This window comes from Sceloporus occidentalis, unplaced genomic scaffold, assembly GCF_023333645.1.
Source record: "Sceloporus occidentalis isolate IW3139 unplaced genomic scaffold, rSceOcc1.0.p SCAF_4, whole genome shotgun sequence".
Classification (NCBI taxonomy): domain Eukaryota; kingdom Metazoa; phylum Chordata; class Lepidosauria; order Squamata; family Phrynosomatidae; genus Sceloporus; species Sceloporus occidentalis.
In genome coordinates, this window is record NW_028316984.1 from 51,692,005 (window position 1) to 51,709,911 (window position 17,907).

Sequence of the window (17,907 nt, forward strand, 5' to 3'; positions counted from 1 at the left end):
AGAAGCATGCAACTACTGTTTCAGAAGCTGAGAGAGTGTGACCTTGCAAAGTGTGTTTTGTGTGCTTTTAATGCTAACAAGTCTCCCTTGCTTTGACAATGATAGTGTGGTGGTGATGATGATGAGTCAGCTTGAGAAGCATGCAACTACTGTTTCAGAAGCTGAGAGAGTGTGACCTTGCAAAGTGTGTTTTGTGTGCTTTTAATGCTAACAAGTCTCCCTTGCTTTGACAATGATAGTGTGGTGGTGATGATGATGATGAGTCAGCTTGAGAAGCATGCAACTACTGTTTCAGAAGCTGAGAGAGTGTGACCTTGCAAAGTGTGTTTTGTGTGCTTTTAATGCTAACAAGTCTCCCTTGCTTTGACAATGATAGTGTGGTGGTGATGATGATGAGTCAGCTTGAGAAGCATGCAACTACTGTTTCAGAAGCTGAGAGAGTGTGACCTTGCAAAGTGTGTTTTGTGTGCTTTTAATGCTAACAAGTCTCCCTTGCTTTGACAATGATAGTGTGGTGGTGATGATGATGAGTCAGCTTGAGAAGCATGCAACTACTGTTTCTGAAGCTGAGAGAGTGTGACCTTGCAAAGTATGTTTTGTGTGCTTTTAATGCTAACAAGTCTCCCTTGCTTTGACAATGATAGTGTGGTGATGATGATGATGTTGATGATGATGATGATAATGATAATGATATGAGTCAGCTTGAGAGGCATGCACGCACTGTTTCTGAAGCCAAGAGAGTGTGACTTTCCAAAGTGCCTTTTCTGTGTGTTTTTGGTTCTTTAATGGTGATATTGATATCAGAAAGCCTCTGAGGCAAGGCCAATGTAAGTTGCTGTGATTTTTACAAACTCATGCGCAGTGAAGAAAAACCAAAGTCCCTTGACCAAGTACACACTTCTGAGAAGTACACTTGGTCCAAGAACGGTGAAACCACCTTGACATGTTCAATATGCATAGCCATGTTAAACCCAAGGGGTTTGGTTATGGAATAAGCCTCTGAAATATGCAAGAGGCCATGTTACGTAAAGCCATGTGAAATGCACAACTGTGCTGTTGTGTGTGTTTTGGAATGCAGGTTGGGGGTGTTTGCCCAGAAAGGGACCGAGGAGGAGAGAGCGGGCACACGCCTCCTCCTCCTTGCAGGGCTTCAGTTTAGGCTCCGCCCCAGAGAGTGGCTCCGCCCCAGAGGGTGGAAGCTCCACCCCAGAGGGTGGAAGCTCCACCCCCCGGCTTTGGCCCCCCGACTTGTCTGAGGGACACCAACCCGGCCCCCGGCTCCAAAAGGTTGCCTACCCCTGGCTTAGATATCAGCCACACTGGGATCTCAACTAGTGATATAATTCTTTGCCGTTTCATCCTTGAAGGCAGCAATGAGTAATTTTAGCAATTTTCTTCCTGCTGCAAAGACAATGTTGCTGTTGTTGTTGTCATTTTCTACATAAAATATAACATTTTTGCACAAAAAGTATTGTTTTCTGCACAGAAAATACTGTTTCCCATGCAGAAAATGATTTCTGGGATTTTTGCCAGAATTTTACATGGAATACGTTTCAACTGCAAGATTCTCATCAGTCCAGGATTCTCTTTGTCAGTTTCCTGACACTCAAGAAACACTTTTAAAAACCATTTTTCAAATATTCAGATTTTTTTTGCCCCATTTCTAATTTTAACTGAACTGCCATCCTATACTGAGATTAGGTTTGTGCAGAAGATTTTAAAAGATTAAGCTAAATGGGAGCACTGTAGAATCAAAACACTCTTGTGCTAAATGTTCAGGCAACTGTACTGTCATCAGCATTTTACAACAGTCATCACAAATGCTGTACAAGTCTTTACTCAAAGCTGGAGTTCACTGTTCTTTCCTTGGTATTACATGTGGTTTTCTGCAAAAAGTGTTTTTATAGTGTTAAAAATGGAAATAAATATTTTTAAAAAACATGCATAAGAAGAATGCAAACTAAAGATGGGATGTTATATCTGTCCACTGGGTGACACCTGGTTGTTGATGTTTTGTTGCTAACTGCCCTCGAGTCGATTTCGACCCATGGCAACCCTGTGGACATCCAAGAAATTCCAGCTGGCATCCTTTGAATTTATAATTTGGTCCAAAGTTCAGTTCATACATTTGCTAATTGCTTAGCAAATCGCTTTGCATATGTGAAAATCCAAGGATGTGGAGGCAGGGCAGAGTAGAGAGTGCAGGAGCAGGATGTAGCTTTCAGGATCCAGGCTCACAACCCCTGACATTTGCCACTCAGCTTTAAATAAAAGTAAGGTGTTATTCCCCTTCTTCAGAGTAAGAATCCTATGTATATTTTCAAGCAGCCAGAACTGCATAATCATTAAAATACATTTGACTTATGTTACTGAGATTTCTTTTAGTGACTAGCCTAATTGCCAAGTAATCTGATAATACTGTTCCTTGAGGAAATGGACAACTATTATGTAAACTGAAGAGAGCTTCCACTGTTCAAAACAGATTACACTCAATTTCTGGATGACAATGTTGTCTTCTGCATAATTGATATTTCTGCTGCCATTGCACTCTGCCTTAGTAGCATCACTAGAGGGGTGCGGGGGTGCGGACCACTCCGGGTGACACCACAGATGGGGGATGACACCAGCCAAGTGCCCCCCACCTCCCTACTGTGCGCCGTTTTACTCGTGGGTAAAATGGCACCAGGCATGGGGGAAGAGGGCCCAGCGCACCCCACCTCCCTGCCTGGCACTGCTTTACTTGTGAGTAAAGCAATGCTGGGCAGGGAGGAAGAGGGTGAGGCATTTTGGCCCCACCCCCTGGAGCCCCACCCTCCCACACATGGTAACACCCCAGAGAGGAAAGCCACTACCCTTAACTTCACTCCCCTGTCCTATGTCCTATCCAAGAATCCTTTAGTTTAATTTTATTTTGTTACTTTTTAAAACACAATCCCACTGTTCTAAAAATGCAATTTATGTGTTTGTTTGTTTGTTTGTTTGTTTGTTTGTTTAAAAAGACATTTTTAAAAAGTGAATCAGGCTGCTTGGGATTAGCAAGGGGGAATGGGGATGGGGGAGAGGAGGAGACTGTGACATCGATCTCAGAACTGCCACAGCAGCAACATTTTGCACTTGAGGAATCCCAGGACTGCCATGTGATGGGGAGCTCTCAATGGTTTCTCCCATCAGTGAAAAGGGACATCCTAACCTGGGAAACACATCAGCAATGTGTTGGAGGCGACATTGTATGACAATTATCACCAAAAGCACTATTTTATTACTATAATTATTGTTTAAACACCACATGTAGTAATCTCCTAAAACACAAAATATTACATATGAAGGCATTAAAAAGATAGGTGGGCAAGATGATATATAAGGAACAAGGCTGAACAAATATATGTGATAAAAAAACTCTGTTATCTATTCGTGTAGAACTACAGTATGACAATACAGTTGGCCCTCCATTTTTGTGGGGGATCCGTTCCAGACGTACGCACCCCCCGTGAAAGTGGAGGCTCACACTTATTCAAGCCCCATAAGCTTGAATGGGGTGCACCGCCAGGCACACAAGTCATTGTAAATAGCGGAGGTGGCCCCTCAGTGCATATTCAAGGACGTGGATCTGAAAGTGTAAACTTTCACTGCCAGTTTGCATCAGTGTGTCTGAAGAGGCTTAAAGGCACAAAATATACTTAGAAGTTTCCTTCAAGTATCCAGTCAGCTTCCTCCCAAGGAAGTGTACAATGAACAGACTATATACTGCCTTTATTGTTTGTGGAAGTTCTAAACAACAATACTGTATTTCTTATTGCTGGATCCTTTAGTATGCTTCTAATCAATAATTCCTGAGAAAGTTCAATTGTATAGGAAGCTTGATGCAACATCCTTTTGAGAGGGATGCAAGTCTCGCTGCTCTCCCCAGTCCAGAAGGGAGATTTCCATTAATTTCTTTTTGGGAAAGTTTACAAAGCCATGTTATGTGGTACATCATAGCATAAGAGCTATTTAATGCTCCTATATACAAATAAGGCTATGTGTCTATATAATTATTTTAGAAAGACATTTGAACCGAATCAATTCTCCAGTAGTCCTCATAAACTCAAACCAGTTTCATGGCAAATTGCAACGAAATAAACATGACTGCAAGAAAGAAAGAAGGAAGGAAGGAAGGAAGGAAGGAAGGAAGGAAGGAAGGAGTGAGCAATGCCAGAGTCACAGTTCAATATCTGGAGATCCACCAAATCCACTTGGTGAAATAGTAGATAAAATGAGATTACATGATATATGGTAGGATGGGGAAAAGAGTAATGTGAGCATTTCTGAGAACAGATGAAATATGAAGTAAATATTGCATTTTTCAAAATAAAAAAGAAGCATCCAATATTTTATTAATGAAACTGTTCTTATCTATTAGTATTAGCATCAGTATTAGGTATTACTATTAGGTAGCAGTAGCAGAAGCACCAGCAGCAGAACCAAAAGAGTCCAAATGTAAACCAGCAATTATTTCTAAGCCAGTGCTTTTGTACCCAGCTCCAGGTACAGCCTCATTATAATTCCAGACTCCATCTTCATGCTTCACAAACCACTCATAATACCTTCTTGATTATTTTTTTCCCAGTGTTTCATATTAACCTGTTCATGACTCACATTCTCAGCTTCTTCTTCTTCTTTTTTTTTTCTTGTGCAGAAAAGAATGCCTTCTTTGCTAATAGCTTTACGGCACATCATAAACCTGATGTAAACTGACTTTGCAAACCAGAGGAAGACAAAGTGCAGCACCTGGCCACATGTAATCCATGTGGAACCCCTCCCATCTTTCTGACACCCCTTGAACCTCCAAATGGTAAATGAGATATAATTGAATGCTTAGTTTGTCCCTCCATAGGCCTATTTTACACTGGGAAATGCTTTTTAAGGAAGGAAGGAAGGAAGGGTCTAATCACTTTCTATTTCTTTCTTCCCCCCCCCCCCCCCCCGCTTTTAAAGAAATCCAGAAGAAGGAGGAGATAACATTTAAATGGCAGACATGTGAGATTCAGTTGAAGTGAATTTCTTTCTGGGTGGTGGAGTTGGGAAGGTTGGAGAGGGGTTGAATCCTGCCAAGGTCAAGGGAGAGAAAAATGGGATTCTCTGATGTTGTGTGGGCTTCTACCACTTGCACCCAAATAATCCATTGCAGGGATGAATAAAAAACTGTTGGACTGCAGCTCCTATTATTCCTCACCATTGGTTAAGGCTAACCAGGGCTGATGGGATCAACATCTGGAAAGCAACACTTTGCCTACTCCGTGTATGTTTTTCTATAATAAAACTGAACCACCCCCACCCCAAAGGCTGTATGTTTCATGGCAAATTATCCCTACTATGACATTGTCACTTGCATCCAGCAAAGCTGAACTTACATCTGCATGTCCTTGATCCACATCCTCAACATAACCTGCATTATCCCATTTATTGCCCCATATTTGTCATTCTTTCCCATTTTTCCCCCTGACCTTGTACTTACTCATACTTGTATACTCAAATATCTTATCCATTCAGAGAAACAAAGCAAAACTGGCGCTTCTCATTGTCTATTCATGCTTTGAATTACCAGTGAATTCACTAACCCAGCATGCCTTTGCTTCAGAAGCGGATGTCAACATTTTAGAAGAGATAAACCTAGAGGTTTATTGCAGCAAACCTAACTGTGCGAGAACACATTTTGTGAATTGTTTCACATGGATTATATTTATTTTTTATTATTCCTTGAGTACCAGTGCCTTGAGGTTTGCAGATCCACTATGACTCTATTTTAACACTTACTGTGTATCATACTACCAAGAGATTTCTGTGTACTCTTCTAGAGCTAACACAATAGTTGTTGCAACTGTATGCAGATTATCACATGAGGTTTCTACAGTGCAGCAATCATATTTTTGAAACATACTGTTAGTACAACTGCATTTTTATAAAATTTTAGAGTGTGGAGTTTACTCTGACCTCAAACTGACCTCCTAGTGGAATCGCCATTTCTCCAAAGTGAGGAGACCAGGTAGGCAACTTGCAAGAGAGAAGGCAGAGTCCCTAGAAACAATACACATGGAAATCCCCCAAAGGTAGCTTGAGAGTTGCTAATGAGGGAGCCATCACTTCCAAAACTAACACAATGCTGACTGTTTGTTCTCAGTCTCACACTTAATGGGTCGGTGATCAAATCAATGACCCACCCATTTACCTGTTTCTCTCCCCTAATCGTGTCAGACTCATCTGCATTGACCAGGCTACCCTACACCTTGGCTTAACAAAGCCCAGGCAATCAAACACTTTTGTCTAGGCTTTGGCCAATCCACTAAGCTCATCACAAGAGACTAGATTTTGCCTACAAGAACCCCTAGATTTGCTCACTCAGGTGTGCAATTTTCGGAATACAGCTTGGCTCCACGCCAGAATGGACTTTGATTTTTAGCTCCCTCGGCCAACACCCCCCCACACACACACACACATTCCGGCGGCCATGTCTTATCCATCATCCATTTCAACACTGGACTCCTGAAGAAGCCTTCAGAAGTGAGTATCACCCATAGTTCTGCCTCATAATCTTTTCTACTCTCCCACCTTTACTTTCATTGAGTCTCTTGTATGCATGTGTGTGTATGTATGTGCTCATTGTGGTATTTGTGTGTTCCCCTTTTAATAAACATTTGGACTTTAATTGGAAAAGCCTGTCTCCGCATCATCTCTTAAGGGATTATTTGCTCCTTTGGTATACAATAAGGGATACAGTCTTGTGAGGGTGTTGTTACCCCTCCCTCTCAGCAATTTGAGTTAACTAGAAATTCCCTTAATTAGAAACTTCCTAACAATACGGAAACATAACAGTACTGAAGCAATCTTTATTGTACTTCTGCTTCAATACTGATATGGGCTGCACTGTGTTGTGCACCAGTATCCACGCTGCCCCACTTCCACTTTCTCCCCATTATTGCCCTATTTATGGCATGCAGATCAGTGGGGAGGAGTGAGGAAGTGAGATAAAGTGGCGGGGTGGCAGAGGAAAGTGAAATTGGGGGATGAGGGAAAACAATAGTAGGCAGTGGGGATCAAAGAAAGAGAGGTCAACAGTGGGGGGCCAAGGGGAAGAGAGTTCAAGTAGCAGGGTGGATGAAAGGAAGATTGGCAAAGGAGGTGGGGGGAAGTGAGATCAGGGGGCAGGGCAGTGCGGGGCAGGGGAAGAGAAGTCCAGTGGCAGGAGGTGGGGAAAAGTGAGATTGCGGGCAGGGGAAGCAAGATTGACAGTCGGATGGGGGAAAGTGAGATCAGCAGCAAGGAAATGGGGAAAGCAAGATTGATGGTGAGGGTGAGAGGAAGGAGATTATCACCCAGGCTTCCAGCCAGTCCCAGAGCAGACTGAAACTTTGGGATTTTTTTTTTCAAATCGGGTGATATTGCACACCTCCATCCTCAGACCAGAGGCATCACGACCAGGAAACTAATTGCACACACTTCTGCCCCCGATCTGGACATGGGGAGGGGATGCGTGTGGCCAAGTGTAAACACATTTTATCGCACACTGCACTGTCCTCAAGGCAGTTCCATGCTATCACCTGGAGCTAGGCCATTCCCATTCAGGGCTCAGGTGTGTGATTTTGGCCCGACAGAAAGCTTTCTGGTGGAGCAAAATCACTCACCTGAGCCCTGAATGGGAACAGCCTGGTGCTGAGCAATAGCATGGGACCGCCTAGAGGACAGTGTGGTATGTGATAAAATGTGTTTACACTTGGTCACAAGCATCCCCTGGCCATGTCCAGATCGGGGGCAGAAGTATGTGTGATAAGTTTCTAGATCTTAGCTGATCTCTCCTAATCCCATCCTTCACAAAGAACAGGGCTTCATTCATTCATTCATTCATTCAATTTGTATCCCTCCTTTCTCACAAAGTGGGGTCCAAAGCAGTGCTTTCACCATTGATGCCATGCCTACCTGAAAGCCCATGCCCACCATATTCTTACACAGTTCCACAAAATTTTTCCATAGATCCATCAGTGGTGACCTGCTAGATTCTACTGGGCTGCACCCATGCTTTCAGTGGTGCTTCAGGCCACCAATTTGTTTCAGAAGTGCAGGATATCACTTAAAAGGACCTCCTCCATTGGTGATATAAAAGTATTGCCCCACTCACCAAAAATTCAGGCCATCAAAACCAAAGTCTAAAATTACCTGCCACACTACAGGCTGTGACAGATTATATCAGTTAATCTCTGTTCTCAGTCCTACCAATCATGAATCTCCCACTTGACTTGATGAGGATAATAAAGCTAGGCTCCACAGTTAGGTTTACTTTGTAAAGGAACCACTCCACAATCAAATCAGTTAATGATCCATATCACAAGCTAAGACTTCTTGTCCCACAATGGGGTTACAATTGGGCTGTTTCTGCTGTGAAAAATGACAGCAACATCCCATCTGGCTTCAAGAGTGGTAATCCTTGGCTTCCCCACAAACTGGATCCATGATCAGGGTTTTATTTTTGGTTTTTGTTTGCCTACTCTGCACTGACATTTTCGGGATACCAGATAGATACTAGGTGTATGCGTGCTACATTGGTTAGTTGATCATGTGGCAGGGAAATGAGGGGAATTTAACAAATATGCAGGATTTGATGATCATCATAAAGTACTGTACAGTGAAGTCTCCATGGCCTGCTGTTGAGAGCTTTGGGACCTGTGGATTGGATACAGATTTGCCCAGTTTGGTGGGTACTAGTAAGGGCCATCCCTCTTATGCCAGAATAGGTTGAGCTTTCTTATGGCAAAGTTTTGGTTTACCTGAATAAGATCAGACAGATTCTGCCAAGTTCTTTTGAGCAATTCCCACACTGTCATTTACTAATCCACTTGTCATCATTCCTGTTCAAAAGTTCATTTTAAATAAAAATGGCCCTAGTTCACCCAAACACCTGTGTCTGCCTCTTTGTTTCTCCCCTGGTTGGAAATAGCTGCTTCATTCAGACCTCTTTAACTTTGATTATTCGTTCCCAGCATTGTCCTGCAATCTTCAATAAACAGCAGGAACTAAATGAACAGAAAATTCCCTCTTGGTATAATAGCAACGAATTAGACATTCTTACTAATGACGTGAATCACAATACCAAAAGAGAAGAAAGGCAGGAGAACGAAGCAAGAAAGAGAGAAATACTGTATTTATCTCAAATATAATATATTTGTGCCATAGGAGCTGTTAATAAAAACATATGTCTTCAAGTCTGAGGAAGATTCACTCACAGTTAAGGGGCATGTATTTGTCTCGATCCCACTGTAATTTTATGACTGCCATTCACATTTTGAAATAAAACAGCACAGTCCAAAGGGACCATTACAGACTCATAGAGTAGACTAAGCTGCTCTTTGTTCTTGCTCAAATGGGCTATTATTTGCAATTGGTTGCTTTCATTGTTCACCTTCCTAAACCATTTATTTGGTATTGTAGCAGTGTCTCCATCTGGGCTTTTCAGATGCACAAATGCAAGATCTGCCTGCTGTTACTTTGCCCCACCTCTGAAAATATGAGGGACATATTTTACATCCAGATGAATTTCTTATGAGGTTGTGATTACACTAGAGATATTAACAAATGTTGCTGTCTGCAGCATATTTCTAGAAAAATCAAGTCGTTTTAAACAATCTGCTTTAATTAAAACCCCATTAAGTACTATCCCTTTTGGGTTTCAAATATACAAAGGCATGAACTGCTGTCTATTAATATGAAAATATGAACAGGTGGGAGAGAAAGATTATTGCACTGGGCCCCTCTGAAATTACTCAACATTTTTAATGCAGATAAATGTGTGTGCGCGCACTTACACGCATGCACCCACATGCCCTCAAGTTGCTTGCCAATGAATGGTGACCTCATATATTTCAATGGGTTTTCTTTGGCAAGGAATCCTCAAAGGTGGTTTCACCAGTTTGTTTCTCTGAAATATAGCCTACAGCACCTGGTATTCATTGGCAGGTCTCCCATCCAAGTACTAACCAAACCAGACCCTGCTTAGCTGCCAAATGATTTGGTGCCTTGAAAATATTTAGGCCCCACACAGATAAATATGAGATGCCTCATATTTCCAAAATGGGGTATGTATGCAATAAATATGCTGGGAAGAACCTGTGTAGTGTAGTGTTTTGAGTGCTGGACTAGGAATTGAACCTTGGGAGACCACAGTTCAAATCCACACACAGCCATGGAAACCCATGGGTTATCTTGGGCAATCCATGCTCTCAGCCTTAGAGGAAGGAAATAGCAAACCTCCTCTGAATAAATCTTGCCAAGAAAACCTTACAATAGGGTCGCCATAAGTTGGAATCAACTTGAAGACACATAAAAACAACAACCTTCATATTCCCCATTTTGGGGATCTTATTAAGATGGTATAACAGAGCTTTCTTCCATTAACACTACCATCTGATATAGCTCTAAGCAGAAATACATCCACTGAGTTCAGTGATGGCTACTACCGGGTAAGCGGGTATAGAACTGCAGCCTAAGGCTATTGGCAATGACCATTAGTTTAGGCTGGAGAACCCACAAAAGATAGGATCCTTGACAAAACAGCAGTGGTGCAGCAGTCACTTAAATTGGTCAGCTCTGTAAGTCAGAAGTCCTGTTTTCCAGCTGCATCCTTTAGGTAGCTCAATTCCTGCCCTCCCTCTCCCGGTTTCATTCGTGGATCAGTAAGAATTTTCCAACCCACTGGCTTTGGGATAAAGTTTAATGTTTGTGCCTGCTCTGTGCTATTCAGCCAAAGATGTAGGAATTGATAAATGCATTCCCTTTAGATTACCAATGGCAGGGGCATTGTTAATAAAAGAAAGAAAAAGAAAAAACACCAATGAGATAAGAAGTTCTGGGTGAATGGGTAAGTCCCTCAAACCAACTACTCAAGAGCACTCCGATTAGAAAAAGTGGAGGAGGTTATCCTTGGGGTCTTTCTGTGCAACACACCCCAGAGTTGACAGATTTATGTGAGATGACTCATAAAATATGAGGTGATGACAAGAAGGTAGCAGTGACCTACCATTTCAGGTTCAAAGCCAAGATGGAATTCAACCAAATGCTTATATCCCTTGCGTAAGGAATTTCCACATAAGGGAAGTCAAAACAGACAGGAATGTTTTCTTGTTACATATAGATTTAAGTTCCTAATACAACTGTAACTTATCTTATTTATTTGTCATTTGTGTTTATAAAATACGTTTGTTTTTTTAAAAATGAATGTTGGAGGCATTATACAATTAGGAGTGTAAAGTAACGCAATAAAAGAAGTGATAATACAACATTAAAACCAACATTAAAAAACAAAAACAGACATAAAGCCCAACATGACAAAAATGTGATGAACTCTGTAAAACAGAGAGAGGAGAAAGAAAGCAAAAACCATCCAATTAATGAAACAATAATTAAAACTAGGACTGTGCATCAGATTTAACTGAATCTTGAGTAATGCAGTAAATCAGGTTGATTCAGACCAATTTGTAGCCAATTGCATCAGGCTGGGCCAACTTAGTTCTGGACTAAGGATGTGCTTGTTTAAATTATTTATTCCCACAGAGGAGAACAAATATTTTAATCTGTTTTCTTCCTGACTTCAAGAACTGTACAGTTTTCTTCATTTTTTCACTTAATTTTTATTAAAATAAAATCATGCTATAATAAAACAGTGTTTCTTTCAGTAGTAATATCTTGCTACATCTTCCAAATTCATTTTTTCATTGTTTTCTGAAATCCATACTATGCAGGTTTCAAAGATGTCCTCACAAGAGGAAGTCTTCTCCTAACTCAGCATTTCCCTGTCCCACCCCCACTCTCTGACCACATTGTAGACAGTAGCGTCACTAAGAGGGTGGGGAGGTGTGGATCACACCGGGTGACACCCCAGAAGAGGGAGGTGACACCCAGTCAGTCCCCAGCCCTTTCCGGGTCCCAGGGACTCCTTCCCGGCCTTTCCCAGGAGCGCACGAGGCATTTCACTCCCTCCCCAGTTCCCGGAGCTTTTCTCTGGCCCTTTCCGGGGGTGTGCAGCTGCTCCCTGGGGGCACGCAGGGTCATTCAGGTTGTGCATGTGCACTCCCGCATGTGCCAGACGTCCTGCACTGGAAGTCCCACCCCATAAGTCCTGCCCCCTGCCATGATTTACCGCACCAGGTGATACCAACCTCAGTTGCCCAGAACAGCCTTGTAATGACCAGTGGGAAAGGGACAGGGGGTAAGAATCATCATCATCACCAATGTTCCTCTGACATAGTGATAGATCAGCTGTCCCTCCATCTCCCACCAGCCACTCCATGCCTGAGAAGGGTCAGGAAAAGGTACATATGAGATGAGGAGCTAGGAGTATTTCTGTGGTTTATTCAAAGTTTGGGGTGTGTGAAGAAACTGGCTTCAGGAGTATTCTTCTTGTCAGGACTTCCCAACATTCAAGACACCTATTTTCTGTTGTTGTTGTTTCTCCCTGAGTCTTTGGATACTCTCTTCATCCCTATTCTGAAGTGAAACATCGCAATCTGGATCAATTCTAGACAATCAGGAGAATGGACCTAAAAAAATAAGATAGAAGAAGCTGGGCAGCATGTGTCCAACAGAACCACAGGAGGAAAACAAGAAGGAGAGATCATGTGGGGAGGAGGAGAAAAAGAAAGTGTCCTTTGCTCATGGACATCTCTAATGTACAATCAGGATAATAATTTCACCAGCTCTCTCCGCTCACACTGCTTATGTAAAGAGATTGTGTGAGGTCACTAAAGGCACTTTGTAAATTATCTCCTGCATCTCTTGGTTCGTTTGCTAGAGCGGTTAGCAACACATCAAAAGACCTATCTATGGTGACAGATTGTGGCAGGTGGCAGTTGAGGGTCATCTGAGTTTGGTTTCTTCGAGATTTTCTCATTTAACTTACCAGCCTTTTGTCTTGTTAACTAGCGTAAATTGGTCAATTTGAGTAGTGATCTGTTTATGAGCCTTTATGTTATTTCTCTTGACCATTAAAAACTTACAAAAACACCACTCTCTCTATGTATGGAAATGTTTATAATATATAACATTTTCCAGACAATGAAGCTCTATAGAGTTAAACCCACTTAAATTTGAAGACAGAATATAAATTGTTAGGCTTCTGATACGCTTTCTCAATGTGATTCTTTTTTTTTAATCTAGTTCATGTGTTTATAAGTGCATGTGTGTATACAGTTTACTGAATTCATAAAGGACATGGATGAAGTTGCTGATGATGACAATGACAAATCTGAAGATTTTGTTCACATTATGAAACAAACCAAATCATAATTATTTTAATACTCATTTGGTTAACCAAGTAAACCATTAAATTTAATTCCTGCTGGCCTCCCTTATTAGTTAGATTACTACATAATTTAATATTTTAAAATGAATATGATTTCTGTTATAGTACAGCTCTAAATCCCATGCAGATTCATTAAGAAAGCAAAAATAGTTCTAGTTGCATTTTAATTTCCAAGCACATAATCTGTAAACCAGTGCTTCTCAATTATTTTCTGTCATGCCCCCCCCCCAGGAAGAAGAAAACATTTCACGCCCCCCGCACGACTGTAAATAGTATCATTTGTCTATTATCAATCTTTATTAATGCTTAAGCCAAAGGCCATTCGCATGATAAAATATAAAACCAATAACAGCAATTCAGAATTATAAAATATTCCATCGAATAGCATCAAATAGCATCCAGATTTAATACATAATATACTTCCAATCAATTAAATAAAACAACTTTAAAAGAAAAAAAAAACCACTTCAAGGTTTGGATAAGATCATCCACCTAAGAATCATTAAAAACATTTTTACAAAAAATAAAAACAGCTTCAAAGTTTAGATAAAGTCATCCCCCTGACAATCAACTGCAATGTCTGCTATTACCCTTGCCCGAATTTTGTTTGCTGCTGAAGCAAACAATGAAACCTTATAAGTTACCTTAGAATCAATATCAGACAAGAGATAAAAAATCTTTTCAGAAATGGTATTAGACTGTAAATTGGACAGAATAGATCCCATAAATTTTGTTCTTGGACCAGTATATAGTGAGCAAGAAAACAAATAATGAGGCAAATCCTCAATTTTTGGGGCTCCACAAATACATAAACGGGAATCCTTAGGTGTATGTGAATATCTACCGTCAATCATGGCTGAGGGCATTGTTTGGAAGCGAAGAGCTGTAAAAGCCTGTCTAAGCTTTAGAAATGTAAGATTCCCTAGATACATAGCCATCTGATGGTCCAATTTATATAATCTAAACCAATTGGAAAATTTCGAATTATTAATAGCCACCCTATCCAGATTCACATCATGGTTAAAAATATATTCACGGAGCTTCTCTCTTGAATTCAAACTAGAAGAATTTTCAGTTAGAGCAGGATATAATTCAAGCAGCCTCTGATGTCTTGAGCTCCAGACTTTACAGGTTGATAAATATTGAAAACACAACTTAGGAAAAACCTTAAGCGTAGAATCTTTAACAGATCTCCAATAATTAAGTAAAGTAAAGTAAATGCGAGCTCTAATGGAAGGCAGGCCAACCTCAGCCCGGACCAAGGCTGCGGGCGTGCCAGGTGGAAGTAGGAGCAATTTCCTGAGAAACATATTCTGGATGGCCTCCAGTTTGACCATTTGGGAATCATCCCAGCCCCACACGGCAGCACCATAAAGAATCTGGGTTATAACTTTACTCTGATATATTTTGACAGTAGGTGCAACTAGATGACCCCCTGCCTGATTATAGAATCTAAGGATTGCTCCAATTGATCTCACAGCTACTGCTCTACTAGCTTCTATATGGGGCTTCCAAGAGAGGTTTTCTGTGAAATGAATGCCGAGATACTTAAATTCTCTGCATTGTTCAATCTGATGACCGTTAATAGAACAACGAAAATCAGAGTGTCTTTTCCCAAAAACCATTACCTTAGTTTTATTATAGTTGATAACAAGCTTTTCCTTGGAGCAAAATGCCTCTAGCTTGGAAAGTAACCTTCTCAGACCTATACGTGTAAGTGAAATTAGAACCATGTCATCAGCATATAACAGAATAGAGATCTTTTTTGGTCCAAGTGTAGGTGGAAAAAATTCTGGGCCAGAAAGTGCTGGAATGATGTCATTCAAATATAGATTAAAAAGTGTTGGTGCCAAGAGGCATCCTTGTTTAACTCCTTTATTTGTAGGAATAGGATCAGTTAGTGAGCCAGAGGTACCAACTCTTATCCTTGCTGTTGTATTGGTATAAAGTTCCTTAATCAAAAACAATAAGCGGTTGTCTATATTAGTATTGGCCAATTTATGCCATAACAAGTTTCTATCAATTGAATCAAAGGCTGCTGCTAGATCAATAAAGGCAACAAACAGATGTTTTGTAGGGCCTTCAATTCCTTTCTGGGCTAAATAATAAAGAGTCAAACAGTGGTCAATAGTACTCTGGCCTTCCCTAAATCCAGCTTGTTCAGGATAAATAATCTGGTTATTAAATTCCCAATCCTCCAGTCTATTTAATAGATATCTACTATATAGCTTAGAATCCACGTCCAGAAGGCTTATGGGCCGATAGTTATTAGGATCTTGCTTATCTCCCTTCTTATATATGGGGACAACTACGCTCTGTTTCCAGCCTACTGGAGTTATCCCGGTATTATTGATTTGGGTAAACACCTTAGCTAATATTGGAGCCCACCAATCAGAAAAGTTTTTATATATTTCTGGGGGCATCATATTTTCTCCTGGGGCTTTATTCAATGCCAAAGCTGCAATCAGCTTTTTTATCTCAGATTCTGAAACTGGGGGCCATTGAGGCAGATAGGTAGTTTTTAAATCAAAAAAAGAGTGATGCTCTGCATTTGTAACTCCATAGAGTTTACTAAAATGGCTATACCATTGTTGTGATGTAATATGCCCAACAATAACCGGTCTAATCTTATTCATGCCAGAAGCTGTAATATCCCAAAACTGTTTCTCATTTTTTTCTGTAACAGCTTGCGCTAGTTGTTTCCATTGTGTTCTAATATATTCATCTTTTTTGTGTTTTAAGAGTGCCTTATAGGATGACCGCATAGAGGCTAAGATGTCAGGAGAGATATTGTCGTTGTTTCTAAGTGCCTGCCGAGAGCACTTCATCAGTGCTTTTCGAGCATTTCGACATTCCAAATCAAACCATTTGTTAGTTGCTACCGTGTTGGGATTAAATTGTTTGTTACTCACCAATTTGGGCCTAAGCATTTGAATGATGGTTTGAAAAATATGTAAAATATCTGAAGTGGAATTTAAAATAGCTGATTGTAGGGACTTAAAGGTAATACTCTCCAGTATCTGATGGACTGAGATGCCCAAATTAATTGACCACCGTATTCTCTGTTCTCCTATATGAATTCCATTTAGATTTAAATTTAAATTTAAATTTTGGGGAGTACAAGGGGGGTGAAATGACCCAGTATTAAATAATAATGACAATGGGAAATGATCACTTTCAACACGACTAATAACTTCAAATTTACAAATATCAGGAACCAGATTTGCAGATACTATTATATAATCTATTGTACTTGTTCCCCTGTTGGTAACATAAGTATATGGACCTGATGTCAGATCGTAATGGGTTCCGTTAAGGCACTGCAAGCCATGCAAAGAAAGAATTTCTATAAGCTTAAAGCCAGCTTTGTTGGTAATTATATCCTTTGAGACCCTAGAGACAGGTGCAATATAAGCAGTTGATCCTTGGTTAGTACTCTCCACCTGCCTTGAGTCATTTCCAATTCTAGCATTAAAGTCTCCACAGAGTAAAAGCCTTGTAGAGGGATATTGACTCTCCAAAGAAAATATGGTTTCAGATAAGCTATCCCAAATATTGTTAGGACCTACGTTCTTTGCTAAGTTAGGGGGAAAGTAAACATTTATGCAAATTAAGGAACCAAAACACATGCTCTTGATGACTAGCACCTGTATACAATGTGGAAAGGCACAAGTTATTGGTTGAATCTCCGCCTGTAAATCAACAGATATGAATATTGTAAGACCGCCACTACCACGGCCTCTTGTACAACTTTTAACTGCGGGAACAGAAAATGCTTGAAATCCATAGAGAGATGGCAAATTAGTTTCAAGCGCCCATGTCTCTTGTAAACATAGAATTTTAAAAGTTTGAAGGTAATTTGCAAAATCTGCATCATGGAACTTGTTTCCCCAGCCCATGATATTCCAACATAATAAGCTTAGTTGTCAAGCTGATGTTAAGTCCATGTCATCATCAATATTCAAGAGTTCTGTTTGAGCTGGATCCTTTTGTTTGTTGGATGCTTCATGCAGAGAGGGTACAGTGTTAACTCTCTTAGGTTCCAAAGGTTGTACTGTAGTTATAGTTGTAAGGTCCTTTTTATTCATTGATAAGAGAGCATCAATAGAACTCATATCTAAAGCTCTCTCCACCTCATGGACCTCAGCAGTAGTTATTGAATTCCACAGTGGTATGGCCAAATCCTTTGTGGTAAGCAGCATATTTTTAAGGTCCTCTACTCTGGATGTGATGTCATGTTGTTCTATATTAATTATTAAGTCACTTGGATCTGTGGCCTGTTTCTCTGTGGGTTGCCTCTCTGCCATACTGTTGGAGGTTTTAACTAAGTTGGGCTTTGGTGTGGTCTTACTCAAGGTCTCTTTAGGGATTCCTTTAGGAATTATCAAGTGAGCATTACTTTGATCTGCAAGCCCCCCACTACCATGCTTATTAGGGAACAGAGGAGATATAATTTGATCACGAAAAACCTGTGCTGGAATTATTTGGAACTTGAATAAAAAAGGTTTCATTTTTAACAACATGAGAGGAATTGTAGATTGTTCAAAAGTTAACAGGATTCGCTTATAAGTTGATATATTAGGAAG

General features: G+C 40.5%; 1 protein-coding gene across 1 annotated transcript; it reads right to left on the reverse strand.

Annotated features, from left to right (window-relative positions):
• Positions 1–13,863: 13,863 nt before the first annotated feature.
• LOC149313874 (uncharacterized) lies at positions 13,864–17,220 on the reverse strand. Its single transcript, XM_089523317.1, has 2 exons — positions 16,683–17,220; positions 13,864–13,931 (listed from the first exon to the last, which is right to left on the reverse strand). Exons 1-2 carry the CDS (start codon positions 17,218–17,220, stop codon positions 13,864–13,866), a joined length of 606 nt encoding a protein of 201 aa, XP_089379443.1.
• Positions 17,221–17,907: the final 687 nt, after the last annotated feature.

Bases quoted from the DNA above. Each gene is read 5' to 3' on its own strand.
- LOC149313874 (XM_089523317.1), bottom strand. From the start codon at position 17,220: ATGGGCTGGGGAAACAAGTTCCATGATGCAGATTTTGCAAATTACCTT. The intron at 13,932-16,682 runs GCTTTAAGCTTA...TTGCTTCAGCAG, and splicing joins TATAATTACCAACAAAGCTG to CAAACAAAATTCGGGCAAGG.